General features: G+C 38.8%; 1 protein-coding gene across 4 annotated transcripts in view; it reads right to left on the reverse strand.

Moving 5' to 3' along the window:
- Nucleotides 1-20,716, reverse strand: part of LOC136246578 (uncharacterized) — a 70,099-nt gene that overhangs the window by 7,954 nt on the left and 41,429 nt on the right. For all 4 annotated transcript variants that reach the window (XM_066038067.1, XM_066038068.1, XM_066038066.1 and 1 more), the window contains 4 exons: nt 15,170-15,265; nt 15,054-15,116; nt 8,856-9,137; nt 5,347-5,538 (listed from right to left, as the gene is read on the reverse strand). In XM_066038067.1, the coding sequence (XP_065894139.1) occupies nt 5,347-5,538; nt 8,856-9,137; nt 15,054-15,116; nt 15,170-15,265 (633 nt within the window). The remainder of the gene's footprint in view (nt 1-5,346; nt 5,539-8,855; nt 9,138-15,053; nt 15,117-15,169; nt 15,266-20,716) is intronic.

Consider the following 20,716-nt stretch of genomic DNA (forward strand, 5'->3'; position numbering starts at 1 on the left):
ATTTACAATGATAAATGATATTCTTTATTTCCTAGACTCCACCAAGCAAGATCGGAAGTATTGTATAGTTTACTCACACTTACGTCAGCAACTGATGGAAGAGTACTACAGTGGCCCACTGTTAGGCCATTTCTTAGGAGAGAAACTGTATAAGACATTTGATAATCACTGGTGGTGGAAAGGTATGTACAGCGACGTCCTTAACTACTGCTCTTCCTGCCCACAGTGTTGAACCCTTCAAGTACAGTCAATAAACCACCTCTCCAACCAATCCCAGTGTCTTGGCCATTTCAAATCCTTGGCGTAGATATCATGGATTTTTACGTTTCACTGAAGCAGGAAATCAACATGTTGTATTTCAAGATTTTCTTATTAAGTTTCCAATAGTAGTTCCCATTCAAGATCAGAAGGCCATTCGAATAGCTCGATTGCTTGTTGAAGAAGTTGTTTCACTGTTTGGGGTGCCTGAAGCACTGCTTTCTGACAGAGATACTGACCTTTTGTCACACCTTATGCAAGGCTTGTGTAAAATATTGGGCATAAAAAGATTGAACACCACTGCATACCATCCACAGTGTGATGGAATGGTCGAGAAATTCTTAAAAACAAAACAATTTTGCGTAAGCATGCCACCACATGTGGAAATCAGTGGGACCGCTACCTGTTTGGTGCATTGTTTGCTTACGTAACACACCACATGAATCAACTGGAGAGAAGCCGTCTTATCTTTAGTTTGGCATGGATCGTCGAACACTGCATTTCTTCCACCATCACAGCTGCAAATAGCTGATGTGATTGATTATAGAGAATAGTTAATGCTGGCATTCTCACCTGCAAAATGTACTGCAGTATCCTCAATTCAAAAGGACCAATGCCGTTACAAGAAACAATATGATCGGTATGCCAAACTCTTGCAAGCCCATATTGGTGACTGGGTTTTAGTTCGCTTTCAGCAGATGAATCTGGGAAAAACCACAAATGTTCCCACCCTTGGCATGGGCTCTTTTGTGTAACTGGACTTAAAGGTCCAGGTGTGGAGGTTGTGTACTTCCCTTAAGATCCACGTATCATGATTCGCCAGTCACGGGTAAAGGAATGCCCATGTAACTTCCCTGGAGGATTTTACAGTATGGGGGACACGGGCATGGACTAGGAAAGCCACCACAGTGGGTGGAAGATGTGTTAACAGATCAGCAGTCATCCGACAAGGATCAGACAACTGCTACAGATCAGACGTCTACATTGGATGGAGGAAGAGAAATGGTTGAAACAGGTGATCATGACTTGGAAGATGGGGACAAGGAGACAAGTGAATCGGACCAATCAGATGTAGAAACCACCAATGAATTGACCACCACTGATTATGCTGATTGTCAACAAACACAACAGTCTTACCCTGTGATGACCCATGGAAGGAACACCATCTCCTAAAGAAACCCTCAACCTTCATACAAGGTGTTAGATTCACAAGCTAGGGACTAGCTTTGCTGGAGAGGGAGAGTGATGTAACACTGCTGTATATAACATTAACAATTATAAGTAGCTATGTAATGTACATATAGTGATGTAATGTATAGTGGATGGACACCGTTACACTTTAATGTCATGTGTGCTGTATAGTTTGTGAGTAAATTTGCTGTGACTCGAAGCGCTCCTGGTGCATTCAAGGCTTGTGTGTGACACTCCGGGTTACATACATCATCTACAGGTAATACTTTTAATTTTATGTAATTTTGTTTGTTACACATTCATAAGGATCTTTGCAGATATAGGAAACTTTTCATGTTTCAATGTCCCTTTTCACTTTCCCTTGTTTCATTACTCTTCAATCTCTAAACTACACATGTCACATTTTCCTTTTACTTGTTTGTTTACTTTATTATAACATAGCTACAACTAACTAACCTTTGCATACTGCATCAAAACAATGATGCCAGGCATGCCATAATATAATTATTCCATCTGAACCCTCTCCCCAAAAGATTTTGTATATGTGACCTGCTGAGAAAAACCGGACTAGTTTGCATTCTTGTTCTTTTTTTATCCAGACGTATGGTATTTTGCCCTACATGCACCCATGCATTTAAGTAAAAAGGCTGTTTAAACTTAGAAATGGCATCGTTTATGCAATACTTTACTGCAACATAAATAAGTGCCCATAACTCATGTTTGCTTCATGGCACTGAAATGAAACAAAGATATGTATTCTTATAGTTAACAGGTGAATCCATTGATCACTTAGTTATCTTGATGCAAGCCTTGTTGTGCTGTTTATTGGAGATTAAACTGTGTATAAAATTATTTTTGTAGTATGCATCTTTTAACTAATGTAGTTTTTCTCAAAAACAAAGTTATACAAACTAATTGGGTTTTCGCTCAGTGGGTCACATAAGTATGTGACCAGATTTCACAAAATAACATATATAAATTGTACACCAGGAAAATCAAATTAACACCAACTGAAGTCTAGACACAAGATTACAGGGCTGTAATCGCTTCTAGTGGCTGATATTGTGGCAAAAAATACATCTAGCAAACATTATCAGGCCATCCACCCGTAACCACTTATTCTTTCCAAGCCAGATCCTTCACAATGCCAGAAGAAATCACCATTCATGCTCTCAGAAAAGATGTATGATAAAACCAGCTTTGAGCAGTTTGAGTGGTACTGAGAATCAAACTAGTAGTACGATAGTGCAACTATCCACTGGTGGTGTAGCTATCCACTGGCAATTTGAAGTCTGTCTCTTTCCATCACACCATCCCCCACTCCCCTTCCCTCATGGCACTAACTCGCTCACCCAACTGCTCAAATTTTCTAATTATTTGCTACCTTTGTAAGCATTAAATAGCATGAATCATCCTAGAATAATCTACCTTCACTCAATTTACAGTCCTTAGCTACACTCCTAATTCAAAAGTGAAGAGTTTTGAAATCCATTTAAGGCAAAAGCAACTACAACTGCTGGACTTTACTACAGTAACTCCATGATTGACTAATAAATTGAGTCAGATGCACTTGAAGGCTAACTACAGGCTGTAGTTTGTCCTGACAATATAGCTAGGTCTTGGTTAATTTTTGTAGCAGTATTAATCAAGGAGTATGGATAAACAAGTTTAGCAAAGGTAGATTGTTATAGAAAGAATATTTGTGTGCTCATCCTATTAATGCTTTCCCAGCTTCTGTTTATCCATTTCTGTGGCATGCCATGCAGAGCTGTTACAAGGTAAATAAAGTGTAATTACTACTAGCATTTTAAATAATTGTTAATTCAAAAATGAAGTAGGGATGTATGCCATAAAAGTAGTGAAACAAGAGATGAATGATGGTGTTACAGCATAGCTCAGTGGGAAAGTCCATACTTTGGTGTTTATGCATTGCCGTGGTGTGCATTGCAAAGCTGCTACAAAGTAAGCCAGCAAGTAACTATTGTATTTGTTTAGAGAGTTACAGTACATAATAGTACACATCTACAGACACTATAGCTAACACTATAAGATATTATTATATGTGACCAGATATGCAAAAAACCAATACAATAATGCATTTTTGAGTTCCTGTAATCTACTTAGCCAAGTGTACCTTCTGGCAAACAGCCCCATATGCTAATAACGTTTGGAGTTACAGCTCTACAAAGTAACAACAGAAAAATTGATTTGTAGAGCAAGTATATAAAAATAAGAAAACAGCTAAAGCTTTTAAATTACAGACACTTACTGTGACTAGATTTTATAAAACTGATCCAAATTACACATCAGGTACTAGTTGTTACAATCAGTAATAGTCAAACTACTCAAGGATGTTTTTAACAGGCATCTTTCTGGGTGTTGTGGAGTGCTCAAATGGTGTTTTCTACCCTTGTGAAGGACCTGGCTTGGCAAGAATCGGTGGTTCACTGCTGGGCAGCCTGATATTGTTGGTCAGACCGTTTTTGTGTTGATTTTGCTATGTATCAGCCACTAAGGAGCCAGCACAGCCCTTTAATCTCATCTCTGGACTCCAATTGTGGTGTGCCTCCATTTTTGAACTCTAACCCTTGCCCATCCCACCACCCCACACCCTCCACCCCTTTGTAAGCACTCGTGATAGTATGTATCTTTTGTTTGAGTTTCATATGCCTGCTGGCTATCCTTGGCAAGTTATGCTGGCTTCAATTCTTTAAAACCGTTTATCTCGCAACTTTCAATGTGCAATTTGGATCGTTTTACAAAATCCAGTCACAAATGGTTGTAACGTACGAATGGATTTACATACTGGGCTGAACGTTTCACCATCAAGATTGCCATGGATAGGAGAATCATTTACGTGGTAAGTGTGGTATTCTATCACCTTTCTTCACTGCATACAAAGGCAAAATTCATGAAGGAAAAATGTTAATGTATGATAGCTTTGACGTGACGTAAACAAATGCTCATAACTTACATTTACTTGGGTCTACTGCAATAAAACAAAGATTTTTCATGATTAGGCAGAAGATATCCAGGCTTTTGTTGTTATAGTCCTTAAGAAAGAGGTGTTAAAAAATTTACTGAATATTTTTGATGATATGGAAATATTATACACATTGTTTTCAATGCTTTATATTGGAAATTTAGGCTTGTGCTGTTGTGTCGGGTTTTTTGTAGATCTGGTCACATATTTATAATATAGTATAGGCAATGCCTGTATTGCCCTTACATAAACATGTTTTAGTATCAAAGGGTAGTCCTGCAACCACTTCAAGTGCTTGACATTAGTCACAGCACTAGCTGGTTATAGTGCCCAGTTGTGCTGTGCCCCAATAATGGCTATGATGGTAGGCTAATGTCAAAATACTTAATAACGACAATTCAGGTGAATTTGGTGCTGAATCCTACTGAAACTTGGAGGAGGCAACACAAATTCACTTGAATTTTCATTATAATTTTTTTTTGCCATTTACCTTTGTATCATCATAGTCATTTCTTGGCCGCCACCTTTGATTTCGCATCTTTTTTCACCCTGTTTTTTTTAGAGGCCACACCTTTTTTACTGCTTGGCTGTTTTTGATTAGATATATATTATACTGTACATGTAGTGCTTGCTATTGAATTTGCTATTTAATATAGCCAACAGTAATGTTTCAATAAACAATACGAAACAATATTGGAATCAAGGCTCAAGTGTAAAACACTATAAATTTGATGCACTCATTATTCTTATTTCTATTGGTTTGTATAATAAGGCTGTGTACTAATGAAAATTAATGTTCTTCATGGATCATTTGACAAGCACTGTTTTATCTATAAAAATGCACATTACTTTAATTCTAAAACTTGTAAATGTTCTTGCACAAAATTATATGATCAATGATAGAATATACATACTTTGGGTGTGTTGTGGTGATACTACTGGTTCAGGAGTACTGATTACTGGATTTGACCCAACGCTCACTGATGAATCATTTAATGTCTGGTGAAGTGCTGTTGGATGATGTGATCCAGATGATGAGCTGAAAGGTAGTGATGTATTAGTAGTAGTTGTAGTGGATGGTGGTGAACAGAGAGCTTCCAATAATTCTGTAATATATATAAGAAAGAAAATCATTATAATTGTTTGTACATGTAATTGCTTAGATGTTTAGTGGTGCATACACTAGGCTAAATCGTTATTGTAGTAGCAAAGTATAGATTATACTTATAAACATACTGTGAGAATGTTCTAGAGACCAATAAAATAATTGGAGAGGTATTATTATTATTGATAGTGCTATAGCAACATGCATACGAGACACATAAAAGCCTCAAAGTAATGCTGCAGTTATCCAACCAAGACTTAGACGTGCAATCATACACAATCAGCATGACAACTGGAATGATAAAAAGTAATTTCAAACTAGTATTGATAATTAGAAAGTATAGTATACAAAGAATGATGTATGACTGAGAAGTTGGAGCCTCATTCCCAATCATAGCAGCCAACTAATTCTTACTGTGCAGAACCTCTCCCTGCTTCAGACACAACAGAAAATACTGAGATTTATTTTGGTGTAAGAAAAACAACTTTTGTAGATACAGCAGTTTCAAAATAGTCGATTTGCATTCACCAGAAACCTTATTTTATTTACCTAATTTAATAACTCATGCAGAAATTATTTTCAGTTTTATCAGTAAGAAATGTTGAAATAATTAGTACTACAAATACGTGACCTAATTTGGTAAAACTGTTGATATACATAGATTACAGCAATATTGATATCGATACTGAAATATAGATATAGATCCACTGATATTGTAGACTACAGTAATGCTTCCATCTTCGGGTGTATATTGCAGCAAGCTACGTATTCAAATGCACCTGGCGTTGCACCAAACCATTTGAATACATGTGGCTCAGTGGCTTTTGAAGTTGGCAGTTGATCTTGTAAAAGTGTTTCAACAGTGATTCCGCTCAGTGAGAAACTGATATCATTCAGTGAGAGTGACTTGTTAAATATCACAGCGAACTAGACAATACAGTACATAGTGTTGTGATTAACTCTAATAATATTATGACTGATTTCTATAGTCATGAGCTTGCAAAATTGACACAAACAAGTATAAGAAAAATTAGGAATTTTAAATGAGAGGAAGGAAAAAATGTACAGTACTACAATAAAAAGCATTCAAACAAGATGGATCAGAGTAGTATGTAATGCCCAAATAAAACAGTAAGAATTGAATATCCCTTTTGTGCATTTTGAGCATAGCACAGTAGAGATATTCACACGTCTTATTGTTTTATAAGTTCTACTCCAATCCAGCTCATTTCGGTGCTTTTTATTCACTCTAATTTAAAACTCCCAATTTTTGACTGGAAATGTGAAAAGGGGTGTTATAACCTTTCCAAATTTTCAACTTTGACAAGTCATAACTCATCATGTGTGTTTAACCTAGAATCAAATCTAGAAATAGTGCTATGTAAGGAGTGTAAAGTAACTTAATTTAGGGCTGGTACATACCATACTCACAAAGTCAAGTTGTGGGCAATTGGAAACAGTGGAAATGGAAACTGGAAACAGAAAGTGTAAATGGTCAAATTGTCATATAAATGTACCCTAGAGTAAGCCCTTGTTTAGTGACCGCTTCTTAAAGACCACCTTCTTATAAAGACCACCTCCATACAAAGACCACTTGTAATTAGATCTCTCAGAGATGGCTAAGGCATACTGATCTTATAAGACACTTTCATGGTCACCTTTATAAGACCACCCTCTTTACAAAGACCACCTCTCACATTGTAATAATAACTATCAGAGGAGGTATGACATGAATTAAGCGCTATTGAAAAGAATTCACAGTAATTGCATTCTTTAATGGTTAAATCCCGGAAAATCAATCCGTAGACAAGATTTGATGAACTGCAAAGCTACTTAGACACCTGTGCAGTTGATTTTCACTGGTTTTCTCCTCCAAATTTGCTGCTTGTTTTATTTCATTCGGTTAGTTATTCATCACATGACGGTTCCTCCAATAGGCTGTGGATATCGAAACTGAACCACTGGGGTTGAATGGGGTAGACTGCACCATTGAATTAAGCATAAGAAAAGAGTTCGATCGGCACGTATTTTTCGTTGATAACCCCACGAAATAGCTTCCCTGTACAAAACATACGCACTCACGTGTGCGTGTCGTACCTCCTCTGAATAACTATGTTTCAAACATCATGACTTATCAAAACAGCTAGGTCAGCTAAAAATACTACACTCTTAAGATCATTATCTCTTTATGAGACTTCATTTTTGTTGACACAGTAGGTTGTAGTGTACTAGACGTATTTCATTTGCATGGACTATGGACTTAACACATTCTAAGCAATAATGGTAAATGACTTGAGTGAAGTGTGGACCAAAATATGGGAAATGACATTGACCCCTTTCTATGAGTCATGAAATACATGTTTGAAGCTTATCAAATATTACATGTAAAGAGGAGGTCTTTATAAAAGGTGACCATGAAGTGACCTTACCTAACTTAGAACCTAATTACAATGCAGTATTTGTATAGAAGTGGTCTTTGTACAGAGGTGGTCTTTAAAGGTGACACTAAGTGAGGTTTTACCCTGGGACCATAAGAGCCTAGCTGTTTTGATAAAGTCATGGAATGATGGAATCTTAGCTATTATTTATTTATTTACATATTATTATTATTATTTATTATTATTATTATTATTGTTTACTGAGCAGTCAGCCCTGCTGGTGTGACATATTTATTCATTACTGTGTAGAAACTCTACAGAGCATGACACAGATACAAAGCGATTACATAATACTAAATCTACATCTAAAATAAATAACTATACAATAATTATTTTAAAATCATTCAAAGATGGCTGAGTGACTATGTTTTCTGGGAGATTGTTCCATAATTCAAGAAGGAGAAAGGTAAGTGTTAATCCTGACCTATGGTGCTCTAAAATGTTGAGAGTGACCCCTGGTATTACAATATGAGAGGTGGTCTTTCAGCAGACCATGAAGTGGTCTTATAAGGTCAGCTATATTGAACTAATTACAATGTGGTCTTTGTATGGAGGTGGTCTTTATACGAAGGTGGTATTTAAGAGGTAGCCATTAAACAAGGGTTTCACTCTAGGGGTACGTTTATATGACGATTTGACCATTTCTGTTTTCCATTTCCACTTTCCGTTTCTGGTTTCCATTTCCACTGTTTCCAATTGCCCTCAAGTTATAGATTGCCAAGTACATGCAATCAGAAAGGCTGACCCCTTTTCATAGATCTGGTCACATTTTTTGTATAATTGTGCGTTTATAAATTATTGTACTAAGGGAGCATGTTACTCTATAAAAATAATTTCGTTACCCCAGATTCGCTATTATTACTTGTCAATTGTATCTTACCATTTCTAAAGGCTTCAATAAAGTTCTTTGAGGTACTTTCATCACACAAATTTTCCACTGTGTCACAAAATACGAATACATCATCATCTGCTACTATTATACACAGAACAATGCCCATGATTGTTTGATTAATTAGCTCAATAGATGGAAGTGTCCTCAACTGATTCAGATCATCAGCAGGTAATCCAGGTATTAATTGTTTTAGTTTATCGACAGTTTTCACATAGTCTTGTGGTAGACAATGACACAATCTTGTATAATTCTTCTTGAGTACTGGCAAAACTGTTACAGTAGTAAAATGGATTGATAAATTAAAAAGATATCTTTATCGTACAGCAGCTACATGTATGCATTAATGGACATCAACTGAAATTTCTATATGGGTTATTGACAGTAAAATTATGTAAATTATGTCACCTGCTAAGCAAAAACCCAACTTGTGTGAAAAATTAAAACATAAATTCTATTGAAATACATATCAATATAATCCTTGATATTTCAATTTAAGTTTTCTTTCACTCTGTACTGAAGCAATTAGTAAAACTTGCATTTATGTAGCACCAATTTTATCTAATAACATAACAAAGATACCACCAAAAGAAGATTCAAATAGAAATATGTAAGAATATTTTGTCTCGTTTCTGTACCATAAAGCAAATGTAGTTACGTACATGTGTTTGTTTACATTGAAGTAAATCATAACTTGATGTCATTCTTAAGCTTGAATAGTCCTCTTTCTTGATATGTGGCTGTCTCTGGGAAAACCGGTCTTATCGCCCATTTAAAAGTATCGAGAAACATCAGTTTTAAAGATTCAGTGTGTTGTAGCTGGCCAATGGTGCCAGCTACGCCTACCAAATTTTCATACATTTCACAACAATTTCTTACCTTCCTGATCATCCACTGAAGAAGTATTCAACAGCTAAGTTTCCCACCATTTTAGATAGTTTTTAAACCGAGGTTGTCTGTATCAGGCGAGCTCCAGAAGGGTGGGAGGCGGGGGCCCTGGAAGGTGGGCAAGATGGTGTTAAAAAATTGAAAAGTGCTGGGATGAATTAGGCCAAGTTATAGGCCATTCAGGGCTAAGAACTGGCTAAAGTGAAAGGAAATTTACAGCACAGGTCATTGTCCAACACCACGGAGCTGTACAGCCACACACAGCCATCACCTGGTTGGCCAGGGCACCATCAAGACCCCAGACCACTCGTACGCTCGCCACTGTGCTCTAAAAAAGCAGCCAGCAAAAGCAGACCACTTTACTCTGGTCGACTGTGGCAGTGAAGCTTGGTAGTGTATTCATTAAGCTTTGTGTTTGTGTGAAAAAATCAAACTTCCTGTCATGGGCGATAAGAACGGTTTTCGTAGATCCAGTCACACATTTCGCACACTTCGCAAAATTCGCCATAAAACACGAATGTGTGCTCGGATTGGACTGAAATTTGGCACAGTTAAAGGGCGCATTAAGGCGGATCTCCGTACCAACTTTGGTAGGAATCCGATGAACATTCAAGGAGTTATGACCGATTATTTGCGTAAAATAAGGTCGAAGGTCTGTCACGCCTACAGGGTAAACCCCTTGGAGGAATCAGTTGAAAATTGATATGTAGATGGAGCAACCATCATAGGAGTGCCGTTTGGTGGTATGAAAGGAATCGGGATAAAGACTATGGAGATATGACACAAAACCCAACCTGTGTCAAAATCACCCGATCGATTTTTATGAATAAAAAAACTATTAGTTTTTGTGTCTACCAGGCAAACCGCTTAGAGCAACGAGCTGAAAATCAGTATGTAGCCGGAATAATCAACATAGAAAGTCCTTGCAGTAGTACAGAAGAATCGGATTACAAGTCACTGAGGTATGATTCGAAAGGCAACTACGTGCAGCAAATGCGAGATCGAGATACTCTAATATAGAGTCCGCAATCCGAAAAATCAACTTTCACAAATCAATCCCCCTACCATTGTGGGATGTTCATTGTAGTATCCCATTACTAGATCCACCATGAAACCGGAGGCACGATTGTTGTCTTCACAGAACTATCGATTTTAGTATTTCGTGAGATACAAAAATTATTTTTAAAATTTTGTACTCCACACAAACAACAGGATAGAACCTGCTGCTTAGCTAGGTATTATCTAGAGTTAATGTAGTTAAAAAGTACGCACAGTAATACGCAAATGATTCACTGGGTTACCGGCACAGGGTTGCTTTCTCTCAAAAAGCAGAAAACAAAATACGAATTTTCAAATTCAAACTGCCCTACCAGCCAAGATAAGAAAAGCCAACTCTTCCTCATAGTGATGTGATAAGGTTGGATGCATAGTCTGTCTATGCTGTTAGTCTGGAAAGGATCTGAGACTTCTAACCATCTGGGTGAAGAACGTCAAAATTTTCGTGCATCATTTCAAGGGATTCTCTCAATGGTACCAAAGTGCTTTCCAGTACTTCTGATGCCACACTGGTCACTTAATTTTGATTAGAATGATGATAAAAGATGGTTCAAAACGTTTGGTAGTAGTAGTAGTTGGTGTTTCTGTGATTTCATATGATGCAGTATACCAGGAGCTCCACCCAGCTCGAATCAAAAATGAAAGATTTAGTGCATTTTTCGGTTTGTTTTGGGATGTTTTGCAGCATAATGGTGACGTAGGGTGATCTAGTGAAGATTTGAAGCTGCTGTGGAGCGTGAGAGGTGAAGTCAATTTTGGACGATTTTGCTGCCTCCCTTGATGCATAGCTTAGAGCGAGACGTGGAAGCTGTGGATGAAGCAATAATTGACAACCGCTATTATCAGACGTTCAGTGACATCTTTTGCCATAGTTTTAGTCTATAAGTGATGATTGTTGAGGCTGCAGAAGCGCTGGAAATGGCTAGAAAGTGCGACACAATTCTTTGATGCTGCAGAAAATTTTGACGCTCGTCACCCAGATGGTGAAAAGTCTCAGATCTTTTCCAAACTAACAGCATAGACGGACTATGCACCCAACCGTATCGAAACACTATGAGGAATAGTTGGCTTCTCTTGCCCAGGGTGGTAGGGCAGTTTGAATTCGAAACTTCGTATTTCTTTGTCTGTTTTTTCAAAGAAAGCAACCCTGTGCCGGGCACCCAGCAAATCATTTACTTATTTCTGTGCGTAGTTTTCAACTACAACAACTCTGGATACAATGTGGCTAAGTAGCAAGTTTCATCCGGTCCTTTGTGTGGAGCACGAAATTTTAAAAATAAATCTTGCATCTTGTGAGATACTGAAAATGATATTTCTGTGAAGACAACAATCGTGCCTCCGGTTTCATGGTGGATCAAGCAATGGGATACTACAATGAACATCCCACAATGGTAGGGGGATTGATTTGTAGAAGTTGATTTTTCGGATTGCGGACCCTATCTAATAGAACAGTCACCCTAATAAAGCATTCAGCTGCATTTATAATTTACTCAGTTATATTACATTGCAAGTTATTCTATAGGGAATTCAGCTACAAACAAGTCACCCTGTAGTCAGATCAGCTAGAAGAAGGTAACTAATAGAGACTTCAGCTACAAAGAAGCCATCATGTAGAGAGTTCAGCTCAAATAAATCACCCTGTAGAGAATTCAGCTACAAACAAATTACCCTGTAGAGAGATCAGCTAGAAGAAGTTACCTTGTAAAGAGTTCAGTTACAAAGAAACAATCATGCAAAGAGTTTAGCTGCAAACAAATCACCCAGCAGAAAGTTCCACTATGAACAGATCACACTGTAGAGTGTTCAGTTAGAAACAAGTCATCCTGTAGATAGATCAGCTAGAAGAAGTCACTTTGTAGAGAATTCAGCTACAAAGAAACCACCGTGTAAGAGAGTTCAGCTGCAAACAGATCACTTGTAGAGAGTTCAGCTAGGAACAAGTCACCCTGTACAGAGATCAGCTAGAAACAAGTCATCCTGTAGAGAGTTCAGCTAGAAGAAGTTACACTGTAGAGAGTTCAGCTACAAAGAAACTACCATGTAGAGAGTTCAGCTGCAAACAAATCGCCCTGTAGAGAATTCAGCTACAAACAAATTACCCTGTAGAAAGATCAGCTAGAAGAAGTTACCTTGTAGAGAGTTCAGCTACAAACAAATCACCCTGTAGAGAGTTCAGCTAGAAACAAGTCACCCTGTAGAGAGATCAGCTAAAAACAAGCCACTAGCAGAGAGTTCAGCTAGAAGAAATTACATTGTAGAGAGTTCAGCTACAAAGAAACTACCATGTAGAGAGTTCAGCTGCAAACAAATCACCCTGTAGAGAGAATTCAGCTACAAACATATCACCCTGTAGAAAGATCAGATAGAAGAAAAGTTACCTTGTAGAGAGTTCAGCTACAAAGAAACTACCATGTAGAGAGTTCAGCTGCAAACAAATTGCCCTGTAGAGAATTCAGCTACAAACAAATCACCCTGTAGCTAGAAGAAGTTATCTTGTAGAGAGTTCAGCTACAAACAAATCACCCTGTAGAGAGTTCAGCTAGAAACAAGTCACCCTGTAGAGAGACCAGCTAGAAACAAGCCACCAGTAGAGAGTTCAGCTAGAAGAAGTTACATTGTAGAGAGTACAGCTGCAAACAAATCGCCCTGTAGAGAATTCAGCTACAAACAAATTACCCTGTAGAAAGATCAGCTAGAAGAAGTTACCTTGTAGAGAGTTCAGTTACAAACAAATCACCCTGTAGAGAGTTCAGCTAGAAACAAGTCACCCTGTAGAGAGATCAGCTAGAAATAAGCCACCCGTAGAGAGTTCAGCTAGAAGAAGCTACATTGTAGAGAGTTCAGCTACAAAGAAACTACCATGTAGAGAGTTCAGCTGCAAAAAAATCGCCCTGTAGAGAATTCAGCTACAAACAAATCACCCTGTAGAAAGATCAGCTAGAAGAAAAGTTACCTTGTAGAGAGTTCAGCTACAAAGAAACTACCATGTAGAGAGTTCAGCTGCAAACAAATTGCCCTGTAGAGAATTCAGCTACAAACAAATCACCCTTTAGAAAGATCAGCTAGAAGAAGTTACCTTGTAGAGAGTTCAGCTACAAACAAATCATCCTGTAGAGAGTACAGCTAGAAACAAGTCACCCTGTAGAGAGATCAGCTAGAAGAAGTTACATTGCAGAGAGTTCAGCAGTTTAGCTGCAAACAAATCGCCCTGTAGAGAATTCAGCTACAAACAAATCACCCTTTAGAAAGATCAGCTAGAAGAAGTTACCTTGTAGAGAGTTCAGCTACAAACAAATCATCCTGTAGAGAGTACAGCTAGAAACAAGTCACCCTGTAGAGAGATCAGCTAGAAGAAGTTACATTGCAGAGTTCAGCAGTTTAGCTGCAAACAAATCGCCCTGTAGAGAATTCATCTACAAACAAATCACCCTGTAGAAAGATCAGCTAGAAGAAGTTACCTTGTAGAGAGTTCAGCCACAAATAAATCACCCTAAAGAGAGTTCAGCTACAAACAAGTCATCCGGTAGAGAGATCAGCTAGAAGGATCACCTTGCAGAGAGGTCAGCTACAAAGAAATCACCCTGCTTCATCTTTTCTTCTTCCTGTAGTAAAGAAAATAATGATAGGTTAAAAAGCCCTAATGCCGGCCATAGGCCGGCTTTGGGGTATACAAATACAAAAAGAAGTGAAATCTAATCCAAAACAGCCAAGCTGTAAAAAAAGAGTGCGGCCCTGAGAAAGGCTAAGGTGAAAAAAGATATGAAATCCAAGGTGGCGGCCAAGAAATGGCTGTGATGATAGGTTAATGGTAAAAATTTTAATAACGACAATTCAGGTGAATTTTGTGCCAAGACCAAATTCACCTGAATTGTTGTTATTAAAATTTTTACCATTAACCTACCATCACAGCCATTTCTTGGCCGCCACCTTGGATTTCACACCTTTTTTTACCATAGCCTTTCTCAGGGCCGCACTCTTTTTTACAGCTTGGCTGTTTTGGATTAGATTGTCTATCACTATAACTCCAAAAACACTAACTAGTAGTAAGATTATGCTGAAACTTTAATAACCCATTTGCCTTTCCCTGTAGACAACAAAATTAATGAATTCACAAACAAGTAGGTTTTTTTGCTTAATGGGTCACATATACATAAGACCTTGTTTTACTGTGCACATGCTGCTGTTATACTGTTGTAAGTACTGTAGTTTTCCAAATGCCATTGATTAAATCCAGTTATTACATACCTCTTGAAGAGGGACTCAATTTCATCTTAGAAAAGGAAATTTGATATAATTGACCATTCACACCTAAAATAATTCAATACACAAATAGTGTAATGAGTGACATGTGATTCACTTACTAGGTGATGTTGAGTGATGTTGTTGATCACTTGATAATGACTGAATATTAGTAGCGGATGGTATACTGGTTGGAAACCGAATACTTTGTTGAACATCTGTAACAGATAATTTCAACAACTTGGAATATGCAACAATTTTGAAAAAGAAGGCAATTTTTAGGTGCCCAAATGCCCTATTTTCACAGGTACTGTCAAATACGTATTATGTACAATATTATGCTAAAGCATTCGTACTGCTGTTTTACATTTACGTAGATAATTGATCATGAGGAATGAAAGTGAGATGCTAATAGAGGTGTAAAGCAGAGTGTTTAAATAGCACAAAGTCTAAGTAGTGAGTGCTTTATAACAAGAGCAAGGGCAAACTTTGAATTATTTATGAAGCTCAGTACACATTAAAATGCACTAACATTGTACTGTAGGTTGTGTGCCGGTATGCTGGCTGCACACTTATACATGTTACAGCACTAGTTTAGGAGCATATAATCATTGGTGTCCTGTTTCTTTGCAGTGTACAAAAGCAGTTATCATACACTTTATATAAATTTCTGTAAGCTGCTGATTACTGAGTTTTGGTATTATGGTTGTAGTGTCCAGCTGTCTGGGGGGGGGGGGGGGGGGGGGTTGCTGACGATAAACTGCTGATACCTATAATTAACGGCTGTCATACCTGTACTGTGGTACTGTGTAAAGCTGTAAAGTACAGCTGGGGATGAAATTCATACATCAACTGTAATTATAAAGTTCAGTTTTGCATTAATTTGAGTACATTTCTTAAAGATTAAAAAATGACCATACCCAGAAAAATGGTACCAAGATAAATTTGGTATCATAGTATACAGAATTTTCTGGAGAACAACATATCCAAAATCCTCCAAAATCCTTGGAGAAAAAAATTATGGAAGTTTGAAGGTTTATGCTAATATCTGAACCCCCAGCAAATATAGTAATATCAAAGAGATGAACATGTGTTCACTCCCAATGGTTTTCTACAGGAACAGGCATGGTATCATTTTGTAAACATGCTTGCATGCCTGAGCCGTCCATACTAAATGTATGGGATATAAATATTTAAAACCTCATGACTCACTTGTTCTTACCCATATTGGTTAACAGTTCCAGTGTTCAAAGGGTTTCACAGCACTATGTACCAAATGTTTGGGCAGCTGGATCATGTAACAAGAGTTATTAACAAGAAATAAGGGCTTAGGTGAACATAAACAGACTATATAGCACAGAGTGGATTATAACGGTCGGCCATTGGACATTTACCGACCAATTGGCTCGAAGACCACCCAATTACTTACTGAACCGGTCAAGGATGGCCAACAGATTTCTGCTAAAAAAGATCAATATACTCTAATAGAACAGTCAGCGACTCTAATAGAGCAGTCAAACAGCTTTTAAAAAGGTGTACTTAAAAGGTTCAAAAAAACGGGAAAAAAAGTTGTCTCATTTCAGGAATCAAACCTGCACCTTTCAATGAAATGCAACCTGCACCATTCTACCACACTCTTTTACTGGTTTCTAAAGGGGTTTTAAATGTCTTGCAGTTACAGTAAAACCATAACTGATATAGATACATGTCTCAAAACATCACATTGGATAATTTCATATCAAATCATCATAATGTTATTATTACAGATTTATTATGTATGTGGTTTAACAATGTAACAGTGCATGGCTGCTAAGGAGTTTGGGTGTCAAAATACTCACATCCAAGCTTTGAAAATCCAATTTTTGTTTTCAGGGAGTATGCCCCAACTTGGCATGCTTATGCATGCTGCTAAGCATTACCAAACAATGTCAGATCATGTCAGATCAACTTTGATTTTGATCTGACATAATGTCAGATCAACGAAGACTAGTTCAGTGCCAGAAATAAGAATTCGTCATTGACTGGTCAAATGTCCTAGCAAGATTAAATTTGGTAGACCATTTCCAGATTTGATAGGCCATCTTGTGTCATGGTAACAGTAAGTGGTATGTAGCTGATGTGCTTCTGAGGACAGCATCACAGGATTATACTATTGGACACCACGAGGCAATCCTTCACAGGTCACCAGCATATGGAACACCTAGAAACACTTCCAACTCATTAAATTTGTTAATTTAAAAAAATGTGTGCATTAACTAACTTATGTCTAGCTACCTTACAGCATAATCACTAAGTTAACTGGTTATCGGTCTCCATAACAGTTGTAAGTATGATGGATATATGGGAAGTTTGGTGTTATTGCCATCGGGTTGGAGACCTGTTTAATCACATGACTTTGCTGATTGGCTTTCAATATAGACTGCATTGATGTCCTACCTCTTGACAGGTCACGTGATACCACCGAAACCACAAACAGGGATACCAGTGCAAATGCTGCAATGGAAAAAAACAACAAATTAAGAGGCAATGACTTCCCATGTCACCTTAGCTGGCCTAAGGGAGTGACATGTCCCTAGAGCTAAGGGAGTCTTTAGAGGGAGGTGGGGTATGGGAGAGACACGAACTCCTGAAACTTCTTGCACTTGCCGAGTAACACAATGGAGTGAGAGATGCTGGCGAGTCCCTTTATACCCTGTCTAGGAATGTGTTTACCTTAGCAACCTGACACCTCCTCTGGGGTCCAAACCCTACCCATAACTTGTTTACCTTCTCAACCAAGCTGTCCTCTCTGGGACAAATGCTTTAAGGAATGTGCAATGTTGAATGCTGCCATAACGACCAGATGGACACCTCATAAGGGAATGTGCTGTGCTGGAAGCATCTTAGCAGGGATGGATGTGTAGTGCTGTTGACCTGCCAGTTAACCCTGTTTAACCTGCTGTTAAACTTGTATTAACTGGTTATCGGTCTCCATAACAGTTGTAAGTATGATGGATATATGGGAAGTTTGGTGTTATTGCCATCGGGTTGGAGACCTGTTTAATCACATGACTTTGCTGATTGGCTTTCAATATAAACTGCATTGATGTCCTACCTCTTGACAGGTCACGTGATACCACCGAAACCACAAACAGGGATACCAGTGCCACATAAGCTGGTGAATGCCAGCATTGTATCCCTGGGTTTCCAGACTTCCCTTTCAGGTATTCCATATAAACAACATGTTGTACTTTTGTTCACTGCTGGGACTCTACCTGTGAAATTGCTATACTCAAGCATGATGACTTACACTGATTGATGATTAGTACAAAAATTTTGTGACACATGTGGTTTCAATGATACCACTACAGATACAAATGTATGACCTACTATATGGATTGTAAATTATCAGCTATAACACAGTTCAAAGTCTGGCCAGTAGTGAGTCAGATCCTGCATGATGATAGCCTTGCTGAGACAGCAGCCAGGTGTTGTGGAGCAGTCCTGATATATAGCTGATAAGATGAACTCTTCCACCTGCCCAGAGTTTGTATAGCCGAATCTTGAATCCCCACCGTAGCTGCGGTAGTGGCAGCTCCTATTCGAAAACTGTGACCTGCATAGTCCTGAGCTGGGAGGCCAGCCTTAGTCAGTGCAGATCGAACTTCCTCCACAAATCTTGACTTCAGTAAAGGTGAGCCATCGTCACAGATGAACAGGGCACCTGGTTGGGGGCCTCGCCATGTCAGATATGCTAACAATGCGGTCACTGGACAGATGTCATCCCCCGTTCTCCCTATGACAACTTTGACACCTATTCTGCCCTGGTCAGTTTTTGAGTGTTTTAGTTTCAATGATATCACTGATGGATTGAAATTGTTGTCTGTCGAGAGGTCACTCAGGGACAAGTGTGTTCTGGGGTCGTATGTTGGACTGACTGTAATCTCTCCTGAACGGCAGAAAGAGAAAAATGTCACTGATGAAGCTGCCCTTAACATTGTGGTATTAAAAGAGGGTTCTGATTGAAACCACACTCCCTTCAGTTTTCGAAGGATAGCTGGAGTTATTGGCAGCCGAGCACGGGGTGCTTTTCCCTTTTTTCCAGCTTCAATTTTGACACCTTTTAGTACCTGCCTTAGACATGGCATTTGGCCCACTTGAGGATCGCCTAGTCCATGAGAGATCTGTAGTTGCCGAACACCAGAAAGGTAGGTGCTTATGGAGTTGTGGGCCAAGCCCTGTTGACCGAGGCATGCTACAAAGTAACAGAGTGTACTCTCTTTGGCTGGTAGAGGATTGAGGTTGAAACTATTACAAAAAGTGAGATAGCGACGTTCAGCTGCAGCGTAGGTCTTGTGAGTAGAGGGAGCTAAAGCAGCTGCAAAGTATCCTCGAACAGCTTCATCCAGCTGATGGATGTCCAAGTGAGGTTCTGTGTCACCAGGGTGATTAGTGGGGGAGGAATTATTGAGGGATGAGACAGTGCTTGGGGAGCCTGTGAAATGAAAGAAGATGTTATTTCTAGATAAAGCATCAGCAAGTTTATTGTCTTTACCAGCTAGGTGAATTGCATGGAACCAGAAATTGTGATGGGCTGCAAAGAAGACCAATAAACGAATCAGGTGCATGAGGTGAAGGTCTTTGCAGAAGGTAGAGTTGATTGCTTCTACCACTGCCAAGTTATCTACTCTGAACAGTACTATCTTGCCTGACCAGAACTTTCCCCATATGGCAGCAGCAAAAATAACTGGGATCAATTCCTTGATAGCTATAGAGAGTGGCTGAAGTCTCTGACACCACTTTAAGGAAAACCAGTGTGGGGATCCGTAGGCTCCACAACCCCATGATCCTGATGCGTCTGAAAACACTGTCATGTCTGCGGTCTGTCTTTGCACATCCCACAGGATGGATATGCCATTCCATCTCTCGATGAAGAGGAACCACCACAAAAGATCTGCTTTTGCTGGAGCATTTAAGCGAATATTGTGAGATGGGTTGCTTCCAATCTCTTGTATGGAGTACAATCTGCAGAGGAAAGGTCTGCCTGGGCGGACCACTTTTGTAGCAAACTGGAGCATTCCCACCAAGCTCTGAAGGTCTTTCTTGCGAATGGACTTCTTCAGAATGCAACACCTTTCAACACAGTCCCATAACAGCTCTTTAAGTATGATTAACTTTTCCTCTGGTAGTCTGAGCTGCAGTGCCACTGTGTCTACCTCTATGCCAAGGAAGGTCAAACACTGGGATGGACCTTCCAGTTTGGATAGTTCTAGTGGAGCTCCTAATTCCTCAAATAAGGATACCAGTTTTTTCTTCTGGAGGGTAGCCTCGTCTTCTTGTCTGGCTACAAGAATGAAGTCATCCAGGTAATGGAAACTATTACTGATTCCCTTGCTCTGGAAGATCCACTGCACTGCGTCAGCCACAGCAGAAAAAATTTTGGGAGCTGACCTCAAGCCAAAAGGCAGTGCACAGTCAATATACACTTAGTCCTTCCAACATACTCCAAGGAGAGGTTGGTTTTCAGGATGGATGGGAAGCATTCTGTAAGCTTCCTTGATATCTGCTTTAACTAGAAAGCAACCCTGGTGTTCATGCAGTATTATGGAGGATAGATGGTCAATAGACGCATACGATAAACTGGACAATTGGAGAGAGATGCCATCATTTATACTATGATCCGTAGGAGA

This window comes from Dysidea avara, chromosome 2 (assembly GCF_963678975.1).
Source record: "Dysidea avara chromosome 2, odDysAvar1.4, whole genome shotgun sequence".
In the NCBI taxonomy this organism is placed as follows: Eukaryota; Metazoa; Porifera; class Demospongiae; order Dictyoceratida; family Dysideidae; genus Dysidea; species Dysidea avara.